The following is a 24,734-nucleotide window of genomic DNA, read 5'->3' on the forward strand; positions in this document are numbered from 1 at the left end:
ATGATGGGCTCAAGTATAGCAGGGATTGTGGGGCTGGCGCAGGATCGGGCAGTGTTTCGTTCTGCCGTGCATGGGGTCCCTATGAGTCGGAAACGACTCGACGGCACTTAACAACAACAACGTCCTCCAAGTTCATCCATGTTATGCAGTGTTTTGCAGATTTTGCATTATTTAGTGTTGCATAGTATTCCATTTTGTGTATGTATCATACTTTGGTTATCCATTCTTCTGTTGATGGACACCTAGGTTGTTTCCATCTTTTTGCTATTGTAAATAGTGCTTCAGTGAACATGAGTATGCATATATCTGTTCTTGTCCTGACTCTGAGTTCTTTAGGATATACACCTAGTAATGGGATTGTTGGATCAAATGGTATTTCTAATTCCAGATTTTAAAGGAATTGCCATACTGTTCTCCACAGTGGTTATATCATTTTACAGTCTCACCAGCAGTGTATGGGAGACCCAAGCTCTCCATATCCTGGCCAGCATTTGTTATTTTCTTGTTGAACTTGATGAACTTTGCCAGAAGGGCTGGGGTGAGATGGTATCTTGTTGTTTTGATTTGCATCTCTCTGATGGCTAATGATCGTGAGCATTTCTTCATATATTTGCTGGCTGCCTGAATATCCTCTTTGGTGAAGTGTCTATTCATGTCTTCTGCCCATTTTTTTAATTGGATCATTAATATTTTTGTTGTTGAGGTTAACACCTCATTATAGTTTTCTAATTTTAGAGATAAGTCCCTTGTCAGATATGTAGTTATTGACAAGTATGAATTTGTTGCTGTCATTTGGTTATGTGCCTTTTCATGATATTCCTGATTTCTTTGTTCCATATAATTTTCTTTGCTGAGCTCATTTTGTTTATGAAGTGTTATCATTTCCTTCATTGCTGTTGTTTTAGTGTTTGCTAAATATTTGTGCTGGACCTCTTTTTTATTTTGATGTGAAGGTTTAATCATTTTTCTTTGAGGTTACCCTGTGATTTATAATTTTCTTCCCAAGTTTAGGACAGTCCATTCTATCTTGCAGTCGTCTTGACTTCCCTACCATTTAGAAGTTCTGTAATGACACAATTCCCTGTTTTTGGTTTGCAGTTATCCTCATTTGTGAATTGATGTCTCTGGTTCCCTGTTTAAAATCTTGTAGGCTTATTTACTTTGAACGCTTCCATATCTGGGTTTGTTTCTGGGTTATGTCATCATGTATGTTAATGGTCAGTTGTTGTGTGCTGCTGGTGGCTCTCTGTCCAAAGGACTCCCTTTAGCATCTCTTGTAAGCTTGGCCTAGTTTTAACAACTTCCCTTAATTTCTGCTTATCTGGAAATGTCCTAATTTCACCATCATATTTGAGGAACAGTTTTGCTGGGTATATACCTCTTGGTTGGAAAATTTTCTCTTTCAGGATTGTATATATACATCCCATCGTCTTGTGGCCTGCATGGTTTCTGCCAAGAAATCTGAGCTTAGTCTTATTGGTTGCCTCTTGTAGGTAACTTTTTGTCTTTCCCATGCTGCTTTTAGGATTCTTTCTTTGTCTTTGGTTTGGTAGGTTTGATGATGGTATGTCTTGGTGATTTTCTTTTGGATTCTATCCTATTTGGGGTTCGTTGGACTTCCTGAATAGATATATTCTCATCTTTCATCAAACCAGGAAACTTCTCTTCCAACAAATCTTCGACAATTTTTTTCTGTGGTCTTATTTGTCTCTTCCTGTTCTGGAATTCTGATTACACGTAAGTTATTCCTTTTGATGGTATCCCACATGAACCTTAGGCTTTCTTCTTCTTTTTTTTTTTAAATCTTTTTTCTGATTGATCCCTTTCCAAAGAAGTATTGAGGTATTTGCCTTCAATCTCACTAATTGTGTCTTCCATTGATTTAGTTCCACTCCTTTGCCCATTCAATGTGTTATCTATTTCTGAAAATTTAGTATTAATCTTCTGGATTTCTAGCTGTAGATTTTGTATCATTTCTAATATTTCATTTATTTTGTCATTTTGTTCTTGTATTGTTTTTCAAAATTGTTTTATGGTTTTGTCTGTGTTTTCCTCAATTTTGTCAGTGTTTTCCTTGATCTGTCTCTCATTCCATTGAAGGCACCTAAATATAATTCTTTTGAATTCCTTCTCAGGGAGTTCCTATGCTGCTTCTTCCTCAGGGATGTATTTTGGGTCTGTATCCTGGTCCCTTGTTTCTCCTGTTTTATCTTGCTTCTTTGTGTGGACTGTGATGCTCTGTTGTCTCCAAGGCATTGTGACATTTTTGTGTTTATATTTAATTGGTGATTGTGTTGGAGTGTCTTGCCCATGATTTTTATTTTCTTTGTTTTGTTTTGAGAACTTATACACTCACCACATGTCTCCTTTCCCATTGTCAGCCTCCCATAAGTCCCTGCCATCCTTGGCAAGTGGATCCTATTCTTAGCTCCCTGGAATCTGAATGAGAATGCTGTCACTTTAAATATCCAAAATGGCTGCTGCTTGTGAACATTCAAAATGGTCGCACCCTCGGTCACTTTAAATATCCAAAATGGCTACCACGTGTAAACAATCAAAATGGCTGTGCTCTTCGGACAGCTGAAAGTCCACAGCTCAGGTTGTCTCCCTGCTTGCTGTTTCCCTTCCTAGTCATAGGCCACCAGTGCAGTCATCCCTGTAGCCCTTGGCAACCAAGGCTGATCTTTAGATGAATTCTCAGGTCTCGACACCACTTGGAAATATTCAGGCATTTGGTCCCATCAGAGTAGCTGACAGTCTGTAGCTCCGACCGTCTCTGTACTGACTGTTTTCATTCAGGTTTTTCCACTAGTTGGTGCCTGATCCACTTCTGAATAGTTCCTTTCAAAGCTCAGGGCTCCAGGATTATCTTCTGTATCTCTGTCAATTGGTTTCTATTTTCTTCGTTGAAGAGGGTCTGTGTCGCTTGTCTGCCTGTTCTGCCATCTTACCGGAAGGAATTCTCTCTATTTTTGCATGTCTGAAAAAGTCTTTATTTTGCTTTTGTTTTTGAAAGGTATTTTCTCTGGGTATAGATTTCTAGGCTGACAGTTTTTTTTTTTTTTTTTTTCTTCTTAGTACTTAAAAAAAAAATACTTCATTGGGAGATTTCACAATGAGAAGTGACTGTCATCCTTATTTATGTTTCTCTGCACAACAAGTAACTTTTTTTTCTCTGACTATTTTTAACTTGTGCCAGAAATGAGCCCTTCAGGTTGGAAGGTACTCAAAATGTGACTGGGGGAGAGCTGCTTTCTCAAAGTAGAGTTGACCTTATGATGTAGATGGAATAAAGTTTTTGGGATCTTTATTTGCTGATGTGCCACAACTCAAAATAAGAAGAAATAGCTGGAAGTATCTATTAATAGTTGGAACATGGAATGTATGATGCATGAAGATAGGAAAATCGAAAGTTGTAAAAAACGAAATGGAACACATAAAGATTAATCCTAGGCATTAGTGAGTTAAAATGGACCAGCATTGTCCACATTTAATTGGACAATCATATGGTCTACTATGCCAGGAATGGCAAATTGAAAAGGAAAGGTTTCTCATTCATCATCAAAAAGAACATTTCAAGATCTATCTTGAAGTTCAATGCTGTCAGTGATAGAAAATACCTATATGCCTACAAGGAAGACCAGTAAATATTATTATTCAAATTTAATTTTGAATTAAGCAATTTGATTATGATGTGTTTTGGTGTAGTTATCACTACATGATTGGGATGTATTGAGCTCCTTGGACTGATAAATTTATAATTTTCATCAAATTTGGAAATATTTGGGCCATTATTTCTTCAAATTTTTTTTTTGCCCCTCTCCCTCCTTCAAAGTCTCCATGTTATTTGTGTGTGTGTGTGTGTGTGTGTGATTATTTTCTTTTTTTAATTTTGGATAGCACCTGCTGTTATATTTTCAAATTCACTAGTGTTTTCATCTGCATTGCCTAGTCTGTCATTCATCCCAATCAGTGTATTTTTTATTTCAGATATTGTAGTTTTTGTCTCTTTAAGTTTAATTGGATCTTTCATATCTCTTATCATGCTAAATATTTCTTCTATCTTCTGTAATATATGGAATACAGCCATATTGTTTTAATACCCTTGCCTACTAATTAGGAGCTCTGGTGGCGTAGTGCCTAAGGCATTTGACTGCTAACCAGAAGGCTGGCAGTTCAAACCCACCAGCCACTCCTTGGAAGGAAGGTTGGGCAATCTACATCATAGTGATACTACCTTGGAAACCTAAAGAGGGGTCACTCTGAGTCAGATCTGACTCGATGACAGTGAGTTTGGTTTTTGGGTTTGCCAACTAATTTTATCCATGTAATTTCTGGCTCTGTCTCAATCAACTGATTGACTTTATTCCCTATTATTGTTGATATGTTGCTGTTTTTTGCACACCTGAAAAGTTTGGATTAGATACCGCACATTGTGAATTTTTCTTGTAGTGTGCCATACCAGGACTGTATTTCTGTAATCTGTAAGTATTCTTGAGCTTTATTCTGGGATGTGATTCATTTACTTGGAGACAGTTTGATTCTTTCAAGTCTTGCTTCTGTTAGGCAGAACAAAAGTAGAAAATAGGCCTGGCAATCTACTTTTAAAAAATCAGCCATTGAAAACCCTGTAGAGTTCAGTTCTACTCTGAGACACATGGCACTGCCATGAATTGGAATTGACTGGACTGCAACTGGTGGTGGTAGGATTATTTCTTATTACTGAGACAAAACTCTTCTAAGTAGTTTACTTATTCCTTATTAATTTTCTACTCTGGCTAGTTGAAATAGGCACTATTAGAGCCTATTCCAACTAGCCAGAGTAAGCTCCAGGTACTGTAAGCTCCAGGTACTGTTTCTTCTAATCATTTTGAGTGTTTCATTTTATGGTCTTAGGTAGGTTCTTCATATGCATGTGCTTATCGGTATTCAGCGAAATATTCTAATACTGCAGATATCTGGAGTTCTCTCTCTTTATAGCTCTGTTCTTCAATACTTTGTCCTGTGATCTCTAGCAGCCTTGGCCTCCCTGGCCTCCCAGCTCCATCTCTTCCCACCTAACATCCAATGTCTTGAGAACCATTGTTTATGTCTAGGTTTTTAGTTGTTTCATGCTGATGGTAAACATGTTGTTGTTGTTGTTATGTGCTGTCAAGTCAGACCCAACTCATAGCAACCCCTCCTTGGGTTTCTGAGGTGGTATCACTACAGAAGTAGATTGCCTAACTTTCCTTCCAAAGAGTGGCTGGTGGGTTTGAACTGCTAGCCTTCTGGTTAGCAGTCAAGTGCCTCAGGCACTACGCTACCAGAGCTCCTGAAGGTAAACACGGTACTTCTTATTCCATCTTGATGAGGAACAGAAGTCCCTTTGATGAACTTTAATAGTTATTTTTTATTTTGATTTGGATGAAAGTTTACAGAGCAAATTCCTTTTCCATAGAACAGTTCATACATATTTTGTTTCATGATATTGATGGCAATCTCCATAATGTAACAGCTCTCTTCCCACTTCCTCCCTATGGTTACCCTTTTCCTGTGTCCTTTCCTGTGCATTCCTGCCCTCTGAGCTACCTCTTTGTGCAGATGCTGCCCTCTGGTCTCCCATGGTTGATTGCTCTAAGGAGTGTACCTACCTGGTATAAATATTCACTTTTATGCCTGTCTATTGTTTAGCCAGAAGCCATGGAAGTGAATTTAATTCCAGGCCTGAAGAGTGACTGGGGCTATAGTCTTGAGGATTTCACCAGTATCTTTCAGACCAGCAAGACTGGTCTTATGATTTTCTGTTTTGTTTCACATTTTTCTCCCACATTATCCAGATTTCTTATTTTGATACCTTTCCTAGTGGTTGACAGTGTGGTAGCCAGGCACCATCTAGTTCTTCTGGTCTCAGGGTAAACACTTTTAAAATTCTAGTTTTAAAAGTTTGGCTGTGTCTTCTGTTCAACATTTTTTTTTTTTTTTAAATATAAAATGTTCTATCTTTTGTGAATAATAACAATTTCATTTCTTGCTCCCCACTTCATGTATTTCATTTCTTTTCCTTGTCTTATAACCATCTTAGCTCCTTTACTACAATGTCAGAAGGAAGTGATGGGAACAAGTATTCTTGTCATGGATTATCTCTAAGAAATGCTCAAGTTTTACCATCAAGAATGATACTTAGGAGATTTCTGTTTTCTGGCTGAGAAAGTTTCCTTCTATTCCTAGCTTGCTATTAGTTTTTATCATGGATGGGTATTGAAATTTATTTGATGATTTTCTACCTCTATTGAGATGATTATGTTTTTCATATTTAATCTGTTAAGATGGTTAATTAAATTTAAATGCTTTCCCTGATATTCAAACTTCATTGCATTTCTGCTATAAACTCTTATTCTTGGTGTCTTTGTTTTTATACATGAAAAAATTCTCTTCACATTTATTTAGCATAGGATATTGCTCTAGGATTATAAGTGAGATTGATCCATTATGTAAATTACCTTTCTAAAATTTATTCCATTCTCATAAAATGATTTGGGAAGTTTTTCCTTCCATAACAACTCCTGTGAAAGAGCAGTTACCTGCTCTTTGAAGACAGGAAAAAATCATATAAAACTATGTTGATATGATGTGTCTCTGATTTTCATTTTTTTTCCACTAAATTTTATTTCTTTCATGGTTATTGGTCTGTATGTTTTGTATTTTCAAAAATTATTTAACCTTAGTTTTTATTCTGTTATGATTTTCAAATGCCCCTTTTACCTGCAGTTATATTCTTTGTCTAACTCAATCTCATCAGAGGCTTATCTTTAAAAGAAGCAGTTTTTATTACTTTCTTTACTGTTTTATGTTTTGTTTCTATTAATACTTGTATTCTGATTTTATCTTTAATATTTCTTCCTTATGTTTTGATTTGTTTTTTTAAACTTTTGGTTTATAACACTTTGAATTGACCATTTATTATATTAATTTTTCAATCAGTTTTGCTTTCTAACATATACATTTAATTAATCCATAAATTTCCCTTTAAGTGTCACTTTAACTGTATTCCACAAGTGAATGATACGCATGTGTTCATTATTTTTCAGCTATAAATATTTTATCATTTCAATTAGGATTTCTTCTTTGACCCATCAATTATTTAGAAATATGGTTTCTAGTTTTCAAAATTATTTTTATAATTTTTAAAAGGCCCTCTGTTATTTATTTCTAACTGCCTTGCAATTAAAATGTGGTCTTTTTTAAAAAAAAAAAAAACTTAAAAAATTTTTATTGTGATTTGGGTGAAAGTTTACAGAATAAATTCATTTTTGATACACATTTTGTCTCATGACATTGACTGCAATTCCCCACAATGTAACAGCTCTCTTCCGACTTCCTCCCTGTAGTTACCTCTTCCCTGTGTCCTTCCCTCACATGCACTCCTGCTCCCCGAGCTGTCTCCCTGTGCAAACCCTGTCTTTCTGTTCTCCCATGATTGATCACTCCAGGGAGTGTATCTACCTGATGCAAATGTTCACCCCATATGTCTGTCTATTGTTTGGCTGGAAGCCACAGGAGTGAGTTCAATTCCATACCTGAAGAGTAACTAGGAGCCACAGTCTCAGGGGTCTCACCAGACTCTATCAGACCAGCAAACCTGTTCTTTTTTTCTTTTAAATGATATTGAGTTTTGTTCTACATTCTCCCACTCTATCCAGGATCTTAGAATGTGGTCTTAATTATACTTCTGAGGCTTCCTCTTGACTTGATACGTGGCTAAGTTTTCTAAATCTTCCACATATGCTTGAAATAACCTTTTTTTTTTTTTTTAAATTGTTTTCCATCCCTCATTAGTGTTAGTTTAATCCCTCTCGTGTATTATATTTTGTGTGTTTGGGAGGTAAGCTCATCTTCAGCAGAGGTAATTTCTTGCTTGGAGAGGGGATAATAACCATGCACCTTTGTAGAACTGTTTCTGTAGGTTAATTTTGCATATGCTTTTGTTGGATCGCCCAGGTTTCCTAAGACCTTGACCATTTTTTTAACAATTAATATCTTGTCTTCAAATTCCTGCACTGTGCTGGTATTATGTCTTTGTGAGAGGTAAAATCTTAAGGTTTTCATTTCTGACAGGATAATTATTATTTTCCCATTCACATCCCCAAGAGATAACAAACCTCTTTGCCCTTCATCTAGGTCTAGCCTGTTCAATGGCATTTTGTTGTTTTTGTTAGTTGCTTTTGAGTTGGTCCCCAGTTCCTGGCAACCACAGCACCATGAATGAAATGCTGCTTGGTCCTGAGCCATCCATGTGATCAGTTGTGGATTGGACCATTGTGATCCATTGGCTGATGATTGGAAATAGACCTCTGGGCCTTTTCTCCTAGTCTGTCTTAGTCTAGAAGCTCCAATGAAGCCTGTTCCACATCATAGCAATATGAAAGCCTCCACTGACAGAGGGGTAGGGTGGGGAGGTGCATTAGCCAGGAGTTGAACCTGGGTCTCCTACGTGGAAGGCAAGCATTCTACCACTGTACTACCAGTGTCCCCCACAGCTGGGATTTGAATAGTTACCTTTTCACAGGTAATTATCCAGGGTAATTAAAATTCTGAGTTCTCAAGCCTGTGAGACCTATAAACAAGTTGGATAACCATCTGGACTAACACCATGTATCTTTCTAACTTGGCTTTTTACTAAAGAATATTTTAAGAGTGTTTTATTCATTTCTGTGATTTTGTAGCAGGAAGGGTTCTATATGGTCTCACTCACTAACTCACTGCCATCTAGTTGGATCTGACTCACAGCGACCCCACCTTGGGTTTCTGAGGTGGTATCACTATGGAATTAGATTGCCCAACCTTCCTTCTGAGGAGTGGCTGGTGGGTTTGAACTGCCAGCCTTCTGGTTAATAGTCAAATGTCTTAGGCACTACACCACCAGAGCTCCCCTATACAGTCTCAGGTTTCCTTATATCTGGATCTAAAAGTTGGACTAATTTTTATAGATGAATAAACTGAGATTTAGAGTAGTTGTACTTTTCCAAGATCACATAGTTGGTAAGTGTCAGAGCTGGGTTTCAAACCTAGGTCTGACTTCCTTCTTTGCTGATATTCTTCCCACTGTATCATTTAGCTTTTATGTGGTATTGCAGTACTTTTCACATTCATTTGTTTGTTCATTATTGAAACATTTGCTTTATTTCACAATAGTATATTGTACACTAAAGGGAAGCCTAGAGAAAAACTGAACTAATCCTGAAAATTCTTTGAGGATATTAGGGGAACCACAACCACATAAGCCCTTTTGGAAAATGTAATTAAAAAGGTAATAGAAGTCAACTTTGCATGACAGTTAAGATTATGGATGGAAAAAGTGGCAGTATTATACCCAGGGCAACATTTCTAATTCAGCAGTGTCCAGGTTTGCTCAGGTGGTTGAATACCTGGAAACCAAGGTGCTCTTTATAAGACCTCATGAAATATTAATATATTTATTTTCATCATAAACCAGAAACCATTGTACCAGTGGAAAATATGACTCAGTTTTGGAAGCCATACAGCAGTTACAGTTATGAGTATGCATATCCATGACAAGAAGCTGAGGAAAGAGGCATGATTAGTTATTTCCAAGTCTTGTTGTTAATATTCAGGGAGCCCTGGTAGCACAGTGTTTAGCGCTAAGCTGCTAACCAGAGAGCTGGCGGTTCGAACCTACCAGCCGTTCTACAGAAGAAAGATGTGAAATATGCTTCTATAAAGATTTATAGCCTTGGAACCCCTATAGGGGCAGTTGTACTCTGTCCTATAGGGTAATAATATTTTCATTTACTACCTTCATGTGCTTGACAGTAGATGTGTAATAACAGGCACCCAAAGGAATCTTACTGGAAAAACTAAAAATTTAGAAAATTTTCCCTATTAGTTTTTTTGTAAATGGAGAAAAGTTATTCACTGTCTGATTCTATCACAGGTATCATTGGGAGGCTGCTCCCCTAGTACATGCACACAGTCACTGAATATCTGATGTGTCCTGATTGTGTGACAGGGAGTCCTGGTGGCACAGTGGTTAAAGTGCTAGGCTGCCAACCTAAAGGTTGGTGGTTCAAACCCACCGGCTGTTCTGTGGCAGGAAGATGTGGCAGCCTGCTCCCATAAAGATTTACAGCCTTAGAAACCTAATAGGGCAGTGAGTTTGGTTTGGGGTTTGGATTGTGTGACAGTTTTGGAATATGATTTTAATTTTCTTCTAAAAAAGCTGGCTCTTAGCTAAGATGTATTTCTAGTCTATTTCTTTTCCACTGTTATGATAAATTTGGATACATTTACTGTAGATTCAGTGCTGAGGAGACTTGGAAACTGCCTTATGGAAGTTCCCTCTATAGCTCGATTCTACCGCAAGATAAAACAATAGCTTTGGAAATTGCCCTGGGGATGATTTGTAGCATGGAGTGGGGAGTTGAGTGAAGGACCTGAAGCAGCTAGAAATTCAGAAACTCACAGCACCTGCAAATCACAAGCTTGTTCACTGTCTTTCTCAGCCTCAGTTACACATCCTGGGCTCTTTATTTTAGTATCCATAGCAATGGATATATATATATTTTTTTTCCTCTTCCTAATCAGAGCATTTGTAAATTAAAATGTTGACTCACATTTGCTTGTGAGGATTCATTGCAGTGATAGAGAAATATTGGGGGCTGGGGAAATGAAAGCAAGAGTATCTATTCTGGTTTTGTGTTTTCTCTGAATGTGCAGAAATTTAATTATCAGGTCACTTTGGCACTTAGCAGAGTAAATTACACTGTTGGTCATTAATTTGTGTGTAAATGCTACCATAGGAAAATAACACAACAGTTGGGTCGTATCAAGAAATTCTCTTTTAGAAGCTGTTCAAATTAGCAGAGCTTCAGAGAGTCAGAGAGGTTGACACTTGTCACTTGCTCTTATGCAGTTGAGTTGAACTTTGTTGCAAAGAAATGAGGGCACAGTGGTCCATTCAGAATACTTGTTGTTGTTGTTATGTGCCCTTGAGTCGCACCCGACTCATAGTGACCCCTCCTTGGGTTTCCGAGGCAGTGTCACTACGGAAGTAGATTCCCCAACCTTCCTTCCAAGGAGTGGCTGGTGGGTTTGAACTGCCAGCCTTCTGGTTAGCAGTCAAGTGCCTTAGGCACTATGCTACCAGACCTCATTCAGAATACTACTTATAGTTAAATTTTTTTATGATTCCCACCCACCAGCTACTCCTTGGAAGGAAGGTTGGGCAATCTACTTCCATAGTGATACCACCTCAGAAACCCAAGGAGGGTTGCTATGAGTCAGGGCCGACTCCATGACACATTAACAACAACAACAATAGTCGCAACTCATCACCTTACCCCTCTATACTTTTTTTTTTTTTGAAGACTCTTCTGTTTTCTTCTGGATGAGTTTGGCCTGGTAGGGGGTAGGGAGATAAGCTTCAAAGAGGCATCAGCTAGACTAGAGGAACCCTGAATATGGGGTTAATCCCTAAGAGAAATTAGTAGCAGTCCAAATTCCTGTCCAGAGACACAAGGAAAACTTGGTGCTGAACTAGGCATGCATATGATGAGTGGATATGGCAGAAGGAGGGTTTAGGTTGTGGCAGTTAGTTAGGTTTGGCTTTAGTTAGTGGCAGTTGGTGCTGGGAATAGGTCCATAACTAGAAACACAGAGAGATCTGTACGAGCTGAGCAGGGCAGAGTTTCTAGACTTACCTAACCAAAAGCCAACCAACTCCTTGCCATCGAGTTGTTTCTGACTCGTAGAGACTCGTCCTTGGGTTTCTGAGGTGGTATCACTATGGAAGTAGATTGCCCAGTTTTCCTTCCAAGGAGTAGCTGGTGGGTTTGAACCAGCAGCCTTCTGATTAGCAGTCAGATGCCTTAGGCACTATGCCACCAGAGCTCCTAGATTTACCTAGAAACTCAGAATATAAATTGGAAGGTCAGAAGAGCTTTCTAGATAGATACAGTGGGGATTGGAGAGATGTTTCCATATGGTGAGTAATCTGGCTCTCAGACTTCTTTTTTGGTTCATAGTAAACCAAAAACCCACTCCCATCCAGTTGATTCTGACTCATAGTGACCCCTGTTGAGTTTCTGAGGCTGCAAATCTTTATGGAAGTAGATTGCATCATCTTCCTCCTGCAGAGCAGTCATGGATTTGAATGGCAGACCTTCTGGTTAGCAGCCAAATGTCTCACACACTGTGTCACCAGAGCTAGGCATATTCAAGACCTCATTGGCTTGTGGATTTGAGCCTACTCAACAATACAGAGTTGGTTCAAGACAGAGAATAGTTGAGTCAATAAGGGAAAGTCCTCAGTGCCTTGCAGCTGTCATGTGAAATAGATTAGAGTTTTCTTTTTAACTCACTCATTTAACTATTACAAACACCATGTCTTTGTTCATATACCAAATAGAGTTGTAAAAACATGTCATACAAGGTTTAGGATGAGAGAACAAGTAAGCACAGGAGAATTGATTACTAATCTTTCCCCTCCCCCTAGCTAGCTATTTTATTATCTGTTATTGTTCTTGTTAGCTGCCATTGAGTTGGCCCCCAGCACACGCAACTCCACGCATAAGAGAATGAAATGCTGCTGGTTCTGCACTGTCCTCATGCTCGGGTATGAGCCACAGGGTTCTCGCTGGATGATTTTTGGAAGTAGATCTCCAGGCTGTTTTTTGTTAAATCCCTTAAATAGTCTCAGACATATTTCTTCTACACTATAAAATGAGGCAGTTGGATTCTATCAGTTTTTTAAAATTTTTTAAATTTTTAGGACTTCATTTTCCCCCAACACAGTCTTATGAAAATATAAAACATATCAAAGCAAAACAGCCCTGATTGGAGAGGGTATAGAGCCCAACCTGTTAGTATGTCCACCCACACCTCCACTTCTGTGGAGGCATCGAAGCTTCTCTGGGGAACCCTAGAACTCCATCACAGAGCATAGGCTGAGAAAGCCCAAAGCCGGGTGATTCCTGAAAATCTCTCCCAAACCTGCTTGAATCTAAGAATGGCTAGATTGTACTTCTAGAATGTGTCCATTTTTGCTAGGATCTGATATGGACAGTTAGTTGTTGCCTTTGACTTCCCTCTGCTTTTTTATTTTTTATTTTTTTATTTTTTTACTGTAACTAACTCCTTGACCTTATTTGGGAGTTCTGGTGGCATAGTGCCTAAGGTATTTGACTGCTAACCAGAAGGCTAGTGGTTCAAACCCACCAGCCACTCCTTGGAAGGAAGACTGGGCAATCTACTTCTGTAGAGATACTGCCTCGGAAACCCAAGAAAGAGTGCCTGTGAGTCAGATTCGACTCGATGGCAGTGAGTTTGTTTTTTGTCCCTATTTATCTTCACATCAGCCACCATGGGCCAACCTTTGCTATGGGTATTTGAGAACTCTAGTAATTTAGGGATTTCCTGAAATTGTAGCTGTAAGTAGCACCCAGGTGCTGTACCACTGAGTACAATCCACCCCCACCTGTCTCTACTTTCTGTCTATAAGATGTGAGCAATACTTGTCTCCACCTCATTGCTCCCATGTGGGTGGGAAGGCATTAATAAGCATGGAGCTGCACTGATCATTTCTAAATTCTTTCTCCATCTGTAAAGCAGCGGAAGACAGGCTTAAGAAATCCTCTCCTTGCTTCACCAGTTGGTAGTTTTGTTGCATTAAAAGAAGCAACAAAATGAGCAGGTGTTGGAAACTGCCCACTTCCAGACAAAGTTGCCAATTCTTACAGAGGGTTCCACCTCCACGTTTGGAAGAAGGGATTGGGAGGTAAAGTGGGCAAATCCAGCTTGCGGAATCAGTTTAGCCTCCTCCCTCAGCCCTTATTGCTTCCCCTGTCCTTGACAACAACCCTGATGGTGAGTTTTAAAGTCACACCTCACAGGAAAAGGCACATTCTTTCCCTTGAATGGAAATTGAAGGCTGCATAAAATTGTTTCCACACATGGCACTGCCATCATGGGGGATAATTATAATAATAGTTAACTTTTTTTTTTTTTTTTTAGTATTTCATATACCAGGCATGTGCTAAGAGCCTTTATTTACATGCATTACATCATTTAGTTCCTCAACCCTGTTGAGACATAAGTACTATTAAAATGAATGAGACACTGGTGGTTTAGTGGTAGAAGTTTTGCCTTCTGTGCAGGAGGCTTGGGTTTGATTCTCAGCTGATACGCTCATGCAGCCACCACTCACTTGTCAATTGCTATGATGCAGAATAGATGTTAGTGGAGCTTCCAGACTAAGACTAGGAAGAAAGTCCTGGTGATCTACTTCTGGCAATCAACCAATGAAAACCCTGTGGATCACGTTCAATCCACGACCAATCATGGGGACACTGAAGGGCCAGGCATCTTTTTGTTCTGTTGTACATAGGGTCACCATCAGTTGGGGGTCAACTTGGTGGCAGCTCACAAAAACAATATCAAAAAGAGGACACTGAAGTTCAAAGAGATAGAAGAACTTCTCTGATAGCTTAGTGCCTAAGGCACTTGATTGCTAACCAAAAGGCTGGCAGTTCAAACCCCACCAGCCACTCCTTGAAAGAAAGGTTGGACAATCTACTTCCATAGTGATACCACCTCGGAAACCCAAGGAGGGGTCACTATGAGTCGGGTCCATCTCGAGGGCACATACCAACAACAACAGGGCTCAGACTAGCAAATAGACAATCTCAGAGATCCTAACTCAAGCAGCTTGACTCCAAATTCTGCACTCTAGCTTTGACTGCTGGTTCACTCGACAGGCAGTTTCTGTCTCACTGCATCCCATCTTCCTGTACCTTAGATGTGGAAGAGGAAGACGATATTTTCTCTGCAATTCTTAGCTAAACTAGAAAAAAAAATCATTACAAATTGTTGTTGTTGTTGTTGTTGTTGTTATGTGCCGTGAAGTCGGACCTGACTCATAGCAACCCCTCCTTGGGTTTCCGAGGTAGTATCACTACAGAAGCAGATTGCCCAACCTTCCTTCTGAGGAGTGGCTAGTGGGTTTGAACCGTCAGCCTTCTGGTTAGCAGTCATGTGTGTTAGGCATTACCACTGCAGTAGGGTAGATACTGATGGGCCACTGTCAGACAGCTCTGTCTTTCTGTTAAAGTCATGAATTCTTTATTAGAGCAGGAAGCTGGCAAAGGCACCTACTTGGTATCTGGGAGGCTGTATGAGAAAAATTGAGGAATAGTTTGACCTCTCTTTGGTGGATGTTTGGATATCTAAGATCTCTCTACATTCTGGGATTATGTGAAATAAACAGTCTTCCAACTTGAGGATCCATCCACATCCATGTTAACGATACAACTATTTTCCCTTCATGTTAGCAAGTTTATTGGGTTAAGGAGTGAAATTTTTAATAAAAATTCCCACTATACAATTTCCTGAGAAGTTAGCTTGACAGAGATTTGAACCTGATATTTATATGGTATTTCAGCATACACTCCCTTATTTTTGAAATAAATGCCACAATTTAGGTGAGAATTTATTTTCAAAGATTTATGTTAAAAGAAATCAGATAGGCTATTTGATTGTCGACATGTACTCATTACAAGGTAAGAAGCTGTGACCCAGTAGAACTGCCTCACAGGGTTTTCTAAGCTATAATCTCTACAGGAGCAGATAGCCAGGTGTTCTCCCTCGAGTGTCTTGTGTGGGTGCGAACTGCCAACCTATAGATTAGCAGCAGGTGCTTGACATTGCATGATCAGGGCTCCTTGGTATAACCAAACCAAACCAAACCAAACTTACTGCTGTCGAGTTGATCTTGCTCATAGCGACCCCTCCTTGGGTTTCCAAGGCGGTATCTCTACAGAAGTAGATTGCTCAGTCTTCCTTCTGAGGAGTGGCTAGTGGGTTTGAACCACCAGCCTTCTTGTTAGCAGTCACATGCCTTGGAATAATATTAGTACCTATTTAATTGGTTTATTTTGAGGAGTAAAAAGTTAGCATATGAATAGTTCTTAGAACAGTGTTTGGCACATAGTAACTGCTGTGTAAGTGATGGCTTTTATTATGGTAATGACAACACTGTTGGCTTCTATCGCTGCTCAGTGGCTTTTAGGAAATGACAGTTTTCATTTTTATATGTAGAATTCCCTGAGATCCTTGGGCAGTGAGGCCTAGAATAGCATATGCTGTTGTAGTTATTACCCCTCGAGGAGCAATGGGCCCATTACCGTGCAGCCTGCCTCTGCACTCACACCGCGGGGACTGACTGCCCTTCCCACCAGCCTTCTTTGCTTTGACTCATCACAAAGCAAGCAGCCTCCTGGCAGACTTCAGAGTGGAAGTGGCAGAGCCACCTCCCACCTCACTCTGAAAAGCAAGCCAAGTAAGGCTCTAGTTACCTGGTGTAATGATATGAATGATATGCACAGTGGTTTAGGAATAGGTTCTAGGTCCAATTCCCAGCTTTACTACTTTGCTTTGGGGCCTAGTGCTTACTCAACCTCTCTGTACCTGTTTCCCATACAGTTTCCCACCTGTATACTATGGATAGAAAAATAATCCCTACTTCATGGTATCGTTGTGGTGAATAAATGGGATAATATATGCAAAGACACCAGAATGGTTAGTGAATGGAAACCGTTACAATTACTTTTACAAATATTACGTTACGTAAAGAATCTGTGCTCTGTGGATGAGCAGTAACTCTTGGAAAAGTAAAGCGAAGAGTTAAAGACCACATACCAGTAAATAAGTAAACTGATGATTTGTTTTGTAGATGTAGAAATACCATGGTTCAACTCACCCAGTTAGAAATGGATGAAGTGTGACTACTGAAGGTGGTTAAAACAGACCTAAGAAAACAAATAGAAAGGAATCTCAGAGTTGGAAAGAGCTCCAACAAACGTCTAATCCGATCTCCCTATCCCTTCATGTAGCTCTCTGACTGCCTCTCAGAGATAGTCAGAGAGATCCTTGTTGCTTGTTGTTTTCAGGTAGGCTCCCACTCATAGCGACCCTCTGTAGAACAGAACAACACTGTCCGGTCCCACGCCATCCTCACTGTCATTGCTGTTTGAACCCGTCGTTGTAGTCTAAAGATGGAGGGGGTTTAGCTTTGCTCCTAGTGGGCTCCGGCCTGACTTTCCCGTATGTGATGTCCCATCCCACATCAGAGTGCCAGGCATAGCAGGTTGAAGCATGAGTGCGTTGCTCACTGCAGTGGTTCTCTCTTATAAACCAGGGCCATCTCTGAGGCTTAGACAGGTATTCTTTTTTCAGCATATTGGTGTATTACTGGGAAACTTAATCTCTTCTAAGAGTTACATTTTTGGGCCCTACCATGGTGTTGGACACAGCCAATAGAATTGAGTGAGCTGACAAAAATGTGCTCTTGTCAGTAGTGGGAAATGGGTCAAATATTGATGGCAATTAGCCAGAAGTTTAGAGTCATAGCATTTTAGAGGTAAAATGATCTAGACCTTAGAGATGATTCACAAATGAGGAGACAGGGCCAGAGAGGGTAAGAGACTTGGCCACAGGGATTTAGCTAATGTGAGAATACAGAGTAAGAGTTGGTTCCACTATGTTTCTCTGGTTCTCCAGCAGGTGATTAGAAATACGAGCTCTAGGGACAGGCTGCCTGATTCCAGTCTTTGTTCTACCCCTTGGTAACTGCATGATCTTCAGTCAACTGTGTATGGCCCTCTGTTTCAGATTATCTTATTTGGAAAACAGGAACTATAACAGTGGTTTTGTGTGGATTCAATGAGATAATATTTGTAAGACACTGAGGACCAGAAAACCAAACCAAACTCACTGCCTTCGAGTAGTGACCCCTCCTTGGGTTTCTGAGATGGGATCTCTATGGGAAGTAGATTGCCAAACCTTCCTTCTGAGGAGTGACTGGTGGGTTTGAACCACCAGCCTTCTGTGTAGCAGTCAAATACCTTAGGTACTATGTCACCAGAGCTCCTGACACTTAGGACAGTGCCTGGCAAATGAAAAACTCTCATTAAGAGTTTGCTATTATTCGCTGGTCTTCCAAAGAACCTCAGAAATTTTGACCCTTAGCTAAGTCAGAGAATAAATGTTTTAACCAGACTGGTGTTTGAAGTATTTTTCTCTCACTTAAAATACAGCTGTTTATTTTTTCTTAGCTTCTGATTCAGAAATGATCTTCAGGACTCTTCTGTGAATCAACAAGCATATTCTTCTCTGAAATTATTGTGTGACTTTTGGATGGAAGGAAGAAATGATCTAAAAAAAAAAATTCCCCATCATTTCCAATTTCCTGTTTACGTTCACCAAATGTTTATAGAGTTGTCTGCCATGTTCTAGGCTGTGCTCTTAGCTTCACATTGTATACATATTAAGTGAAACAGCTGGGAATTAGATAGGCAATGCTGCCATACAGTGAGAGGTTTATGATAGGGGAAGAATAGACAGCTATTTTACAGCTCATAGAAGGAGCTCTTAATCTGATTTAAGGGGCCAAGGAAGGGCTTTTTGGAAGAAGTGATGCCTATGCTGAAACATGAATGATGAATTAGATTATTGACTAGTCTGGAGGGGGCTGGGGAAGAGCACCCAAGGCACAGGAGACAGTTTGTATGGGTGGGGAATGTTCAACCTTGGGAGACCACTGGGCATTCAGGAATTAACAAGTATTTATCAAGTTCTTACTATTCATTAAGCATTGTTTTTCATAATGGAGACACACTGGTTATCAAAACTGGCACTATTTTTCTTTTCATAGAAGTTATTGGGAGAACCAAGAATAAGGATTGTCAGCACTATAAAGAGAGCTACTTAGGGTAAGGTGCTCAGAGCACCCTTTAGGATGAAATGACCTTGTGAGGATCTCAATAAGGAGAAAAAAGCCAGCTGTGCAAAGATCTAGGGGAGGAGGGTTCCAGATAGAAGGAACAATCAAGGCAAAGACCTTGAAGGCAGGAATAATTTTGTCCTGGTGGAAAAACTGAAAGAAGACAAGTGTACTGATGAGGGCATGGGGAAATGGTACAAATCATTTAAAGAACATTTGGGTTGGTTTACAGACATAGAGAAAGGCATAATACATTTCTAGTAAAAACTAGCTTGTTATTATTATTATTGTGGTAAATATAAGGTCCCTGGGTGGTACAAACAGTATGTGCTCAACTAAATTAAAGGTTGGCAATTTGAACCCACTCAGCAGTGCCATGGAGGAAAGGTCTGGAAATCTTCGTAAAGATTGCAGCCAAGAAAGTGCTGTGGAGCGGTTCTGCTCTCTCACACATGGGGTCACCATAAGTCTGAATTGACTCAACCACAGTGGCTTTGTGTGGTTTTTAAGTGGACATATAACAAAACATTTGGCACTTCAACGTTTTTTCAGCATGTACAATTCAGTGACCTTAATTACATTTATCAAGTTGTGCAGTCATCCCCACTATCCGTTTCCAGATTTTTCCGTTACCCTTCACAAAATCTCAAGTGCCCCCTAAGCAGTACTGAAACATGTATGCACAATATGGTTGTCTCTTTTCCAAAACGGGGACACTTGGAAAACCTCAGTTGCAAATGTCTTTGCTCTGAAGTACGGCCCGGTTCTGTGTGTTTTAATAAATCATATGAGGCAGAGTGCTTACTTCCCATCATCGTGGACTGGAAATGCACGTAAGGCAAATGTGCTGTCCTGTTCCAAGTTACGAACACATGTAAGCAACTCAGCAAATGAATAAGGCCGTCAGGCTCAACAAGAGGGCAAGTTATGCTGATTATGGGTCTCCCAGTAGTTTCTCTTGGGTGCTAGCCATATATTTCTATTTCTAGCCAATTACTTTCCTGAGTATTCTTTTCTCATTTCAGCCCTTTGGACTTAGTTTTTGGTTTAAAAGTGCTCTATATTCTTTCTCTCCACTTGGGGCCTGCTTTGATCAGACTTAATGTCCATATTCTTTTTCATTCTCCTGGGGTATCTGCCTCTGTATTGGATCACCTGGGCCATGCAGGAGACTCATACAGCCTTGTTGTTTGTTTCCAGTTGACAGCTTTGGGGATGACGAAGAGCCATCCACATCTTCTGACAGTGACGAGGAAGTGATTAAGCAGTTTGAGATTTCGGTGTCCCGCTCCCAGAGTTTCCGTTCTGGAGGAACATCTGAGAAAGGAAAGCAGACAGGTTTGGAGCAGAAACCGACAATCAGTTGCTTGCTTTCTACCCAAGAAGAGGATAGCACAGAAGCGTCTGCATGTGAAGGTATTCTTTGCATCCGCCATTCCTTTACCTAGACTAGGCCACAGCCAATGTTAAGAATGCATTCGTGTCACTTAAGCACTGCAGCCTCAATCTGAGAACCAAGGAGGGCAAGAAAATGAGGCAGGATTCAGCAGCTAGGACAGGACTAGGGGCTGCATTAAGTCTTGCAAGAGAGTTGTGATGCAGGGAATTGGGAAAGAGATGGATCAGGAGTGGCTAAGGTTAGCCCTGACCCCTGGTTTGTGGGAACCCTTCCTTCCTTGGAGGTTAATAAGCTGCCATTGGGTCGATTCCCACTTGTGTGTGGCAGAGAACCACCCTCCACAAGGCTTTCAGTGACTGATTTCCTGGAAGGAGATCACCAGACTAGTTTCTTCTGGGGTGTTTCTGGGTGGACCCAGGCCTCCAACCTGTTGGTTAACAGCCAAGCATGTTAACTGTTTGCACCACCCAGGGACTCCACCTTGTAGGTTACTGCCTTTTAATTTTGAACACTAATAGCTGGAACAGTATATATCAACCTCTGTAAGTTTCTTTTAATAAATACAAATATTTCACATACCTGTCTCCTACATTGAGACTCTGTTGTTGTTTTTCCCCATGGAGAATCAGTGATACATAGAGTTAATTTCTATGTATCTATACTACCTCTGAAGGTTTTTCTGAAAGCTTTTATTAAATAGTTTGTGTCATTAAAGCAACAAAGCAACATCATTAGAGTAGAGTCCAGAGGTTGGTGATTCCAGTCTACCCAGTGGGACCTTGGAATAAAGGCCTGATTATCTGCTTCTTAAAACAAGCATGGAAAACACTGCAGAGCACAGTTCTCCTCTGACCCAAATGGGGTCACCAAGATTGAGAAGCAGCTTGATGAATGCTGTTGTTGTTACGGTTTTGTTATGATAGGTGTGATTGAGTTGGTTCTGACTCATAGCAACCTTAAGCACAACAGAACGAAATACTGCCTGATCCTGCACCATTCTCACAAATTGATGGTGTTTGAGCCCATTGTTGTCACTATGTCACCCATCTCCTTGAGGATCTTCCTTTTCTTTGTTGACCCTCTACTTTTCTGAGCATGATGTCCTTCTCCAGGGACTGGACTCTCCTGAGAGCATGTTCAAAGTGCGTGAAATGAAGTCTTGCCATCCTCCCCTCCAAGAGCATTCTGGGTGTACATCTTGCGAGACAGATTTGTTAATTCTTCTGGCAGTCATGGTGTGGTAGTTAAGGTTATGTGTCAACTTGGCTGGGCCTGATTTTATATGGCTGGCCAGCTGGACATAGTTATTCCCCATGATGAGATTAGTAATCAACTCCATGGTGGAATCTACTGGAGCATCTGAGTGGCTGACTTAGGGATGTAGTCTGCTTCCAGTATATAAGAAATTTTGAAGAAGTCTCTGTAGCTTTTTGGCATGCTTGGCCCTTGCATGTAGCTGAGTCTTCATTCAGCAGCCTACCATGTATCCTGCTGATCTTGAGACTGTCTCTGGACTTGAACTAGGGGCTTGCCATGTTTGGTATTCTTGGGACTGTGCCATTTTATTTGTTGGCCTTGGGTTTGTCAGTCTCAGCAGTCAGCTACTGCCTGAGTTAAGAAAAGCTTCCCACTTCAGTGGACCTGAGGCAAGAGGCAAAGCTGAAGCCCAAGGTTGAGGAGCCTTCACCAAGCCCTTGGACCTGACACTTTGAACTCAGACTTCTAGCCTCCAAAACTGTAAGAGAATAAATCCCTGTTTGTTCAAACCAGCTATTTATGGTATTTTCTGTTAGAGCAGCACTAGAGGTAACCAAAACACATGGTATATTCAGTATTCTTTACCAACACCATGGTTCAAAGGCATCAATTCTTCTTCTATCTTCCTCATTATCTAGCTTCTACATGCATGTGAGATGATTGAAAATACATGGCTTGGATCAGACACACCTAGGTCCTCAAAGTGATATCTTTGCTCTTTAACACATAAGGAGTTCTTTTGCAGTAGATTTACCTAATGCAGTACATCATTTGATTTCTTGATTGCTGCTTCTATGGGCATTGATTGTGGATCCAAGTAGTGAAATCCTGACAATTTCAGTCTTTTCTCCATTTATCATAATGTTGCTTATTGGTCCAGTTGTGAGACTTTTTGTTTTCTTTATGTGTTAAGGTGTAATCCATACTGAAGGCTATAGTCTTTGATCTTCCTCAGTAAGTGTTTTGAGTCCTTTTTACTTTCAATAAGCAAGTTTGTGTTATCTGCATCTCATAGGTTGGTAAAATGAGTCTTCCTGTAATCCTAATGCTGTATTCTTTTGCATATAGTCCAAATTTGTGGAGTATTTGTTTAGCATGCAAATTGAATAAGTGTGGTGAAAGGATACAACCCTGACATACACCTTTCCTGATCTTAAACCATGTAGCAGCCCCTTGTTCTGTTGAAACGACTGCCTCTTGTCCTATGTAGGGGTTCCTCATGAGCACAATTAAGTGTTCTGGATTCCTTTCTTCATAATTTGTTACAATCCACACAGTCAAATGCCTTTGTATAGTCAACAAAACCCAGGTAAACATCTTTCTTGTGTTTTCTGTTCTTAACCAAGATCCACCAGTTTTATTATTTTATTATTAAAGCAATAGTTACTTTATTTTATTTTTCCAGTGCAAGTAGTTTATTTAAGAGGTTAAGGAAACATCAGTAGGGGAGTGGGGAAGAGAGGGATGGCAGCCAATAAAGAACATATTTACTACCATAGCAGGCAGTACCAGTATCGGTTGCCACTGAATCAATTCAGACTCATAGCAACCCCATACTCTGTCAGAATAGAACTGTGTAAAGCAATAGTTATTTTTATCTTCCAAATCATAATATATATTACGATAATATTGGATAACCTTTAACACATGCCCCTGTACCTTTATAATCAGCCCCTGTGGTTTTTGATACACCCTTCCTGCTTGAGAATTACTGGCCATGAGCAAGGTCTGTGTCATCCTCTAGTAGTGGTGCAGTTGTTAAAGCATTCAGCTAATAACTAAAAGGTTGATGGTTTGAACCTACTATCTGGAGCTCTGGTAGCATAGTGCCTAAGGCACTTGACTGCTAACCAGAAGGCAGGTGGTTCAAACCCACCAGCCACTCCTCGGAAGGAAAATGGGGCAATCTACTTCCGTAGTGATACTGCCTCAGAAACCCAAGGAGGGGTCGCTATGAGTCGGGTCTGACTCGACGGCACATAACAACAACAACAACATCTGCTCCATGGGAAAAAGCTAAGGCAGTCTGCTTTCATAAAAATGTATAGCCTTGGAAACCCTATGGGGCAGTTTTATTCTGTCCCGTTTTGTCACTATGTGTGGGAATCAACTCGATGGCAGCGGGTTTGGTTTAGTAGCTTCATACTCAGTTTACTTATAAAAATGGTTGCCTATCATAAGAATGAGAGGTAGTTATCTGGAGGAAGGATAGGCACAGTTTGTGATGATGGATAAGGCTTGTTAGGAATATTCATCCCCGCCCTGAAACAGCCTGATGAGAGGATGCAAAATGAACAGCATAGGATTTCTTAGTTCTTTCTTGAGCAGAGGTCAGGCATCGCTCTGACTCCTTCATGTCCAGAGCCCAAAATAAATGAAGGGCACTGGAACAGGAAGTCTGTGGCTTGTATTTAGTGAAAAGCTGGAGAAAATGGCATGCCTTTCACCTTAGTGATCAAGTCTTAGTCACCTGGGTTCTCTAATCTTTCTTCCTCTGTTTTTGTGGAGCAAGTAGTCAAACCGATGGAGCAGAGGTGTAGACCTTCCAAGTTTTTTGACATTTAGCACTAGAAGAGAAGAAAGGAAGCACAAAAATTGAGAGGAAAGAAAAGAAAGTTCTGATTTCATAATGAGGACAGGGAAAGTAGAAAAAGACCAAAGAAAAAAAGGTAGGATTGTTAAAGACAACCATATTTTTCAGTAGGAACATGCTAACTTGCTATTTATCATATAGATTTACTTATTGGCACAGACCATGATAGCATATTTTATTACTATCCTTTTAGCCCAAGGTAAGCCAATAAATAAATACCTATGTAACCAAACCACACTATCAGTACATACTGACCCTCTGTCATTTCCTCACCCCCTCTCCCACTTTTCTCTTTCTCTTATGTTACATCTCAGAATTACTGCCTCTCCATTGAGAGGGCAAATGTTAGCTAATGAAAGCTAATAGCAGTTGATTCCTACGAGTAGCTGGTTTAGTTCTAAAGCTTAATGGCCCCATTTTCTAGAAGTCCAAGGGTTTGGTGTTTGATTTACACACACGGTCCATGTTCTACACATTCTGACAGCCACACTAACCCTCACCCTTCTGGGATTTAACAGCAGTTTACCTCTTGTCATAGCTGGTGAGACTTCATTTATTAACAAATGTCAAATAAAAGGTAATATTTTCTCAACCGGAGAGAGGAAAAAATTTGATTACATTGAATGAATTAGCCATAGATTTTGGAGAAAATCAGCAGGATTTTCATAAGAAGAGCTGCATGCCAAATTTTAGGTTATCAAATGCCATGT

The 24,734-nt window shown here is 40.0% G+C and overlaps 1 protein-coding gene across 1 annotated transcript in view; it reads left to right on the forward strand.

Moving 5' to 3' along the window:
* Nucleotides 1-24,734, forward strand: part of SYT16 (synaptotagmin 16) — a 146,740-nt gene that overhangs the window by 80,737 nt on the left and 41,269 nt on the right. The window contains exon 2 of the mRNA XM_007949091.2: nucleotides 19,976-20,191. Coding sequence (XP_007947282.1) covers nucleotides 19,976-20,191 — 216 coding nt within the window. The remainder of the gene's footprint in view (nucleotides 1-19,975; nucleotides 20,192-24,734) is intronic.

Source organism: Orycteropus afer, unplaced genomic scaffold (genome assembly GCF_000298275.1).
Source record: "Orycteropus afer afer isolate SDZICR_OR568_19922 unplaced genomic scaffold, OryAfe1.0 scaffold00237, whole genome shotgun sequence".
In the NCBI taxonomy this organism is placed as follows: Eukaryota; Metazoa; Chordata; class Mammalia; order Tubulidentata; family Orycteropodidae; genus Orycteropus; species Orycteropus afer.